The 8,167-nt window shown below is 30.7% G+C and overlaps 1 protein-coding gene across 2 annotated transcripts; it reads left to right on the top strand.

Annotated features, from left to right (window-relative positions):
• The first annotated feature begins 2,137 nt into the window (after positions 1–2,137).
• LOC109817483 (bifunctional nuclease 1) lies at positions 2,138–6,752 on the top strand. 2 transcript variants are annotated; one of them, XM_020382738.3, is made up of 11 exons: positions 2,138–2,404; positions 2,818–3,121; positions 3,649–3,819; positions 3,937–3,986; positions 4,153–4,209; positions 4,323–4,388; positions 4,487–4,561; positions 4,945–5,063; positions 5,243–5,334; positions 6,198–6,252; positions 6,395–6,752. In XM_020382738.3, exons 2-11 carry the CDS (start codon positions 2,827–2,829, stop codon positions 6,399–6,401), a joined length of 987 nt encoding a protein of 328 aa, XP_020238327.2. In that variant the 5' UTR covers positions 2,138–2,404; positions 2,818–2,826; the 3' UTR covers positions 6,402–6,752. The 2 variants fall into 2 exon arrangements, with proteins under 2 accessions (XP_020238327.2, XP_020238326.2); XM_020382737.3 differs by having other exon boundaries at positions 2,140–2,404; positions 2,811–3,121.
• Positions 6,753–8,167: the final 1,415 nt, after the last annotated feature.

Raw genomic sequence — 8,167 nt, 5'->3', positions numbered from 1 at the left:
GTTCCAGATTCAAAATCAGCACATAAAAAGTGGAATCGCCGTTCTGAATCCGGAACGGGCCATTCTGACCTATAAATAAAAAAATTTGGTTCGATTTTCACTTATCAAATACCAAAACTCAGAAACTAAAGTCAAATAATTAAATTTATTGAATATTAACATTATAAATATAACTAAATAAATTTATTAAAATTCAATACAACAATAACGATCAATGGTGGCGGAAACTAATTATGTTGTTCTCTAATGCTCATCTCTATTTTAATCTTGCTGGCATTTGGGCAACCCGCTAGAAAACTTGTCGCAATCACACCACATTACATTTAGCCTTACTTTAAATCTCCCAGCGGGTCATGCGAACAAGGGATATGAACTTTCTGGAACTTGCCGCAATCACACTACATTATATTTAGCCTTACTGTAAATCTCCTAGCGGGTCATGCGAGCAAGGGATATGAACTTTCTAGAACTTGTCGCAATCATACCACATTTCATTTAGCCTTACTGTAAATCTCCCAGCGAGTCATGCGAGCAACATAATCAGTTTTCGCCAACATAATCAGTTTCCCAGCGGGTCGGCCAAAGTCCAGCAAGATTAAAATAGAGATGAACATTAGAGAACAACATAATCAATTTTTGCGACCATTGATCTTTATTGTTGTATTGAATTTTAATAAATTTATTTAGTTATATTTATAATGTTAATATTTAATAAATTTAATTATTTGACTTTATTTTCTGAGTTTTGGTATTTGATAAGTGAAAATCGAACCAAATTTTTTTTATTTATAGGCCAGAGAGGCCCGTTCCGGATTCAGAACGGTCCGTTCTAGTTCCACTTTTTATGTGTTGATTTTGAATTCGGAACGGTCCGTTCTGATCCATTCGTCATGTGTTATTTTTTAATCCGGAACGACCTGTTGTGAAATCAGAACAGTCCGTTCTGAACGTGAACAATGAATGATGCTAGTTGGAGAAATAAATTTGCATAGTTATTATTTGGGTAAATTTTTTTTTAAAATAGTATTATTTGAGTAAAAAATTCCACAACATTCACCTAGTTTTAGTTTATAAAAAAATAAAATTAATAATAAAATATGAGAAATTAATTATATATAGTCATGTTTAAAAATTAAGAGCCATAATTTTAAAAATTAAAAATTAATTTTATATATTTTATAAATAATGATAAAATAATTATATGAATATCAACAACAAAATTATTTAAGATGAATTATTTTTGAGAAAAAAAATAGAGTTATGATTTTTTAATTTTTTTTATAATAAGAGAATGTGGATTTTGGGAAAGAGAGAAACAAAAATTGAAGGGGATCAGAAATATAAATAAAGAGAAACAAAACTTTTGGAGAGAGAAACAAAAACTGTAGAAAGAAATGAAAAAAAAATATAAAACTATATTTTAGTAAAAGAATTGAAAAATAAAAATAAAAATTATATGAATTGGTGATAAGATTCAAACTTTTATATTTTTAATAAGTTCACACATTAATCATGTAATAAACTATATTCAACAACTTATTAAAATAATATATTTTGAATTATTCATAATTTATTTCATAAGTTTATCAAAACATTCACATAAACACTTGTAAAATAACAGATATAAAAAAAATATCATAAACTCTTTCAAATGAGATCCAAAAAAGATTGAAAAAAATAAATATAAAAATTAAAAAAATTATTTTAAATTATAAAAAATAAAAAGTAAAAAAAAATAAAATTAATAGTTAAAAAAAGTATTAGTTAAATCACATTTTCACATATTAATTTTGCCATTGTTGTTTATCCTATTTAAAAAAAGAAGGTTATATTCTTAAAAGTATTTACTGAAGTTGACTATTCAGAACTGGATCACAAACACAGGAAAACAAAGAGAACATTCCATTCCTCCCAAGGGTATTCTATAATTTCTATTGTATTGTAGTGTAATATTTTTTATTTTTGTTTTTATTTTTATCATCATGTAAAATACTAATTTGTGGTGCTGTATTTTGTGGCATTTGAATTTCACACATGCAGCAAAATAGAATTATAGAAAGTGAATAAATGGGAGAGAGGGAGGGTATAAGAGTGATTGTACCTTGAGTGTGGGATATATGATTCAAGCTCACGCAAGCTTTGATTATGTTCCTCTCACACTCTCTTTCCATATATATACACAATTAGTTCTTTGCTTTGACATCTTTCTCAAAGAATCTCTTATCTCCTTCCCCTTTATCCCAACCTCCATTTTCCCCTCCTTTCTTTCAACATCTTATTTTCCAATTATCATAGTTAAATTAATTCTAAATTCATTTCGTTTCCGTCCGATTCAAAATCACGATTCATCGTTCCGCGTGATTGTGTTCATCGATCTTGGAGACCCGCATCTCTTCTCTTCCAGGTCTGAATCCGATACTTTACTCCAAAACAAATTGCATAAGAATATCGGTTTGGTTCGGGTTTCGTAATTGCAATTGTTTTCTCCCTAATTTTGAATCATACTAATATTAATCTAATTTGGTTATACACTTGTTTATCGTAGTTTTTGTACTCAAGTATGCACATATTTTTTAATCTATTGCATCTAGTTTATTTATTTGTTGGGTTTAATGATGATACTTTGAAAGTGTATAAAGCTTTACGGTGAATCAATTAGAAGTGACTTTTAAGATAATTATTTGAAAGTCAACTAATTTATTATTTATGATGAATTGTAATCGGATAATTATATAACATTGTTTTACACCATCGGTATATAAACATTAAATTCTTATTTATTAGTTTGTTCATTGGTGTGTACTTTGTAGTGTGTAGGTTTGGAGAATGAGTTCTATGCAAGGACCGGTTGTGTGTCCCTCTGTCCGTGCCAAACAAGCAGGGTTATGCGGCATTCCTGTGATTGGGGCAGTGAAAATGAACGTGAGACGCATTAGAAGTGAATTTTGGGGTCTCGGTGGTGCCAAGGCTAAACCCGGTTTTCTTTCTTGCCATATAAACACACGAAGGTGCAAAACTGTGCATTGTAGTTTTAACTCACCCACCAATGACAACGGAAGTTCCGCGGATAATTTCAATGAAAAAGATGAAGATTATGTTAACTCTAGTGTGATTGAAGCTGGTATGTGTTTGGCTATGACAATTTGGATATCAATAAAATGTTTAAGTAACTTTTTGATCCCTATAATATAGAATTATTTTTGTTAGATCTTAATTTTTTTTTTTCAGTTTTGATCCCTATAATTTTTTTTTTTTGTTTCATTTAAGCATCTGGTTATGTTCACTTGACAGGAACATTGACCAAAACAATCATTTATATCATTTAACAGGAACATTCACTAAAACAAGAATTTTTTATAAGAGGACCAAAACGAAAACAATTCTATATTATAAGGATTATAATATTAGGTAAGCATAATTATTAGGTTGTGTTAATTAATTGTCCACTTACTTCTATGTTAGCACAATGCCACGATCAACATGGCAATATGCTGATATGATCAATGTAGTGCATATATATGTGTTATTTAAATGGTGATTTGGGCTAATTGAATGTCTATAATGCTAGTGCAAGAAGCTCTGGCAAACAGTGTCTCCTCCCCATTTGGCTCTTATGAAATACACTTGTTCTGTGATTTTGTTGACTAGTTGAGGTGAAGAGTGGAGTGGATGGTTTCATAATCAAAATGAGGGATGGAAGACACTTAAGATGTGTCCATAACAATCCTCAGGGAGGACATCTTCCAGATTATGCACCACATCCTGCTATTGTATTGAAGATGGAAGATGGGACTGGTCTACTTCTTCCTATAATTGTTTGTATGTCTCTCTTACTCCCTGAATGTTGTTTTTTATATAGAAACTTAGTTCTAGGATTTGATTTTGATAATCATATAACCGTACCTTTGTAAATTTCTGGAACGTGTTTATTTGCAGTGGAGATGCCAAGCATCTTACTAATGGCAGCAATACGCAACGTTCCCATAGTATGTCCTCTTTGTCAGCTGAATTCCACTGAATTACCATCATACATATCTGATTACAGTTTCTCTTATTCTTCCAAGATGTGTAATTAATCAAATGTTTGATCCCAAAAGATTCTGCTTTTATGTAATATGACCCATGGTATTAACTATCTGGTTTCTGTATCAGGCTAGACCTACTTTATATCAAGTAGTAAAGGAGATGATTGACAAGATGGGTTACGAAGTATGATTCTGTTTATCGCCATACTTACTCCTAATCCTGATTGTATTGTGTTTTTTCCATCAGATTTCATGATGAAATTAAGAATCAACTCATGTCATTTCCTGCTTCTACAGATCAGACTTGTCAGAGTTACCAGGAGAGTACATGAGGCATACTTTGCCCAGTTGTTTCTTACCAAGGCATTTACTTTGTACTCTTCCTCCCCCAAGACAAAAAAAAAAAAAAAAAAAATCCAAATGTTGTATGACAATTAAATTATGTTTGATATTTGGTATAGGTTGGAAATGAGGCAGAATGTGTGAGCTTTGATCTTCGCCCTTCAGACGCTATCAATATTGCAGTAAGATGCAAGGTAATATTTGTGATTTCCGCCATATAAATACATAATTACCTGCATCATATTGCATTCTCTTATTGCTTTTGTTAGTAGTTGTCCAATTTTCCCCCCAGCTAATATTGGAAAAATCAAGTGCTGGCAGGGCTTTTTCATTTTGAAAATTCTATTATCATAAAAGGTTAGTTGTGGAGGCAAGTTTCATATCCTTGGACGCACTGTTGGACTGTTTTCATTGAAGGCCAAATCCCAAGTTATGCTAGTAAAATGAAGCTAGTTTAAGTTTTAACAACTCCCGAAGTTTTACTAGCTTCATATCCTTGGATGCACTGTGGATTGTTATGATTGAAAGTCAAATCCTAAGGTTTATCAGAGATTTCACTATTTTGCCAATGATGTAGGTTCCAATACAAGTCAATAAATACCTGGCATACAGTGATGGTATGAGAGTAATTGAATCAGGCAAATTGTCAACACAGTTCCATGGTTTGGATGGCCAATTATTTACTGAAATGGACCGGTATGTTTGTGAAAAAGATATATTATTGCTTTAAGGCAATATGACTTATCTGTAGTATGTGTAGTTTCTGTTTTTGATACTTTCTTTAATAGAAAATAAAAATCTTGGAATATGTCTCGTTGTTAGTAATTTTTCATTATGAAAAGACATCTTCTAACTTAAAGGTGATATAACTGCAGGCCAAGTGATCAGCCTTGCACTGAGACCGCAGAATTCAATCTTTTGCATAACATGTTGAAAGCTGTTGTTGAAGAGCGCTATAAAGATGCTGGTAATTATTGTTATTATTGTTTCTTTAATGTATTGACTTTGTTTTAATGTTTTTGAGTTTGTTTGTTTGTTTGTTTTTTTTAATGTATGATGTATGGCAAAAATGCTTTAGATGTCATTTGTGATTGATGATAGTTGCAGCCAATCATGTCCCTAGTCAACAGTACTAGTTTGATATTTTTGCCATTATTAGTTGTAGACTAGGAGTAGTATCAAGTATCAACTTTCTAATTTTCCTCTTGTTCGAGGATCCTCTCTCATGTTTGTATTCTTAAAATATGACTTTTTCAATATAGTGAGTAACATGAGTGGATCCTAATACTTTCTTGTTTTACCAAATTTATATGGTCTAAAAGCATTTGGTATCATCAGTTTAAAACAAACTTGTATGCTATATGCCCCTGGCCTTATTAAGTAGGAAAACTGTGATAGACGAGGCAACTTAAATTATCATAATCAGATCATGCTTTTGCTAAGAATTTATGAGTTTCATTTTTATTTGTATTTTTATATACTTGTGAAGTCATGTTCTAGGAATCCAGTTCTCTAGATAAATGGCTTTTCCTTTGTACATGCATTGAATTGATTTATGATGTAATCTAGGTCCCGGTAAGTAAAGTATTGGGATAATTAATCAGGTTCTTCAATAGAGATTAATGATCAGTAAAGTAGGTGTATATTTCTTACCAATAACATGATTATAAAATATATATGTATAAGAGTGCATATCTAGTGCATATCTATTGTTTTGCTTAAGATCCATCAAATGTCAATATCATCCCTGATGTAAAAATATTAATTGTACGTCTCTAATGTTTACTTGATGCTTACACATCTCATGTTTCTGATGCAACCCTACCCCAGCTTTGTTCAGGGACAAACTTAATCAACTTAGGTCGGGAAAAAACGTGAATAACAGGTATGAAGCTTATTTGATATGAAAAATAAATGTTTGGCGTAAGAATTCTATACCCGATCATTTTACCCCAACCCAGGACCATGTTTTTGTTTGTTCCGTTGGACAGCTTTATTGTTTGTTGACAACTTTTATTTTGTTGCAGATTCTGAATGCTTTAATTGTAAATACAATCTTATAGTAGAATATCGAGGGGGTTCGGTGCAGCTGAGTTGATAGCAGTCGTGTCTCCCTTCCTCAGTCTATAAATGCTTACATTATCTGTGAATATTTGTATATATATTTCTAAACATTGATGTTTATGCAATCATGTGGAACTTTTCTGAGACTTGTTTCAATTCTCAAAAGCTGTTAATATGTAATACGAAATTTATTCATGGGATGCAGTATGTGACTGATGGCTGTGTTTCTCTGTATTATTAAAATATTTGGGATGGTTAGATAAAATGCTGTAAATGTATTACTTAGTTCCCAATTATTTATGCATTTGATTTTTATTTCTAGGTAGACTAGCTCATACAGAAATTTTAAATGCATTTGTACTCATAATTATTCGGCGCTTATTCAATTCAATTCTTGAACTAAACTACGCTGAACAATCACTCTTCACATACGATCTCTAATTTTAACGTGTAAATACCTCCAAAAGTTTTTTCCTATCATGTTGCCAGGAGCCCATGTTAGATTGCTTTCCTAATATTTGGACGATTTAATGACAATGGAAATGCACAAAAGATTGCAAATATAAACAAAATTTATCAACATTGGTAGATCTAATTAGTATTGTAAATTTGTAATTAATTTTCAAGTCTCAAAATTTTGAATTCTGAGTTTTGGATTTAATAAAAAAAATAATATTGGGAGAGATAATTTTAATGCTCTCAAAATTTTGAGAGAGACTAGTTGTCTTAATACAGTTAATATTTTGAGAGAGACTAATTTTTGACAAAATTTGAAGATATTTTTTTATCAATATTATAATAAAAAAATATAAACAAAATCTTTTTATGAGATAATGTTTTTTCTTTATAGTAAAAACAACTGTCATTTAATTTTCTTGGTGCACAATTATGATAACTATAAATTGATACATTTAATCACGCTAGAGTGTTAAATTAAAAGTCAGCAAATCCCGCATCATTATGCAAATAGCGAAATTTATTATTATTATTTATAATAATTTAAGAGGCAAAGTGCCTTACGGTTGAAGGAAAGTCCATGATGTTGATTAATATTTAATATCAATCAATACTATCTTTAGGTGGACTTAAAAAAAGAAAAAGAAACTTTGCGTCAGTTTACAATATTACCATTTCTTTTTCCTCAATAGAATAACCGGATTTAGGTTTGCACTCAATTGACAAAATAATATTAGACGAATTATACAACAATTATTAAAAAAAACTTGACGAGAGTCAATCTCTACCATAGAAATGATACATGAGAGAATAAAAGTAATGAGTGAACCATAAAAAAGGAATAATTGTTGATGGGGAAGAGGCGTAGGTAGCACAGCACCAAGCAATCAACAACCACCGCACCAACGGCGAATTCCCGCCAATTTTGAGATCATAATAATGGTGGACAAGGTGGCTAATAATGCAATTCTGGTAGGCCCATGTGACATTGGAATTCAGCATTCATATTTTCATTTAATATAAAATTTTGTTGAAGTGCATCGTTAATTTCTTACTTGTATGTTTAATGATTGCATTAAAATTCAAACATATAGTCCCATGTAAATTATCTCAATTCTTAGTGTTAAGTCGATCCAAATTCATTTGTTATAAACATTATTGGGGCGGCTGTTTCAAAAAAATAACATCATAAATTATATCTATTTGTTAAAAAAAAAAAAATAACAATTAACAGTTATTTAATTTAATGACAAAAAAAATTGGCCTTAGTATTTGTTTTC

This window comes from Cajanus cajan, chromosome 9 (genome assembly GCF_000230855.2).
Source record: "Cajanus cajan strain Asha chromosome 9, NIPB_CcT2T_4, whole genome shotgun sequence".
NCBI classification, from domain to species: domain Eukaryota; kingdom Viridiplantae; phylum Streptophyta; class Magnoliopsida; order Fabales; family Fabaceae; genus Cajanus; species Cajanus cajan.
This window is presented reverse-complemented; position numbering and strand designations above follow the sequence as displayed.

Coding starts and splice junctions, on each gene's coding strand:
- LOC109817483 (XM_020382738.3), top strand. CDS start 2,827: ATGAGTTCTATGCAAGGACCGGTTGTGTGTCCCTCTGTCCGTGCCAAA. Junction 4,389..4,486: donor CCCAGTTGTTTCTTACCAAG/GCATTTACTTTG, acceptor TATTTGGTATAG/GTTGGAAATGAGGCAGAATG. Junction 5,335..6,197: donor AGAGCGCTATAAAGATGCTG/GTAATTATTGTT, acceptor ACCCTACCCCAG/CTTTGTTCAGGGACAAACTT.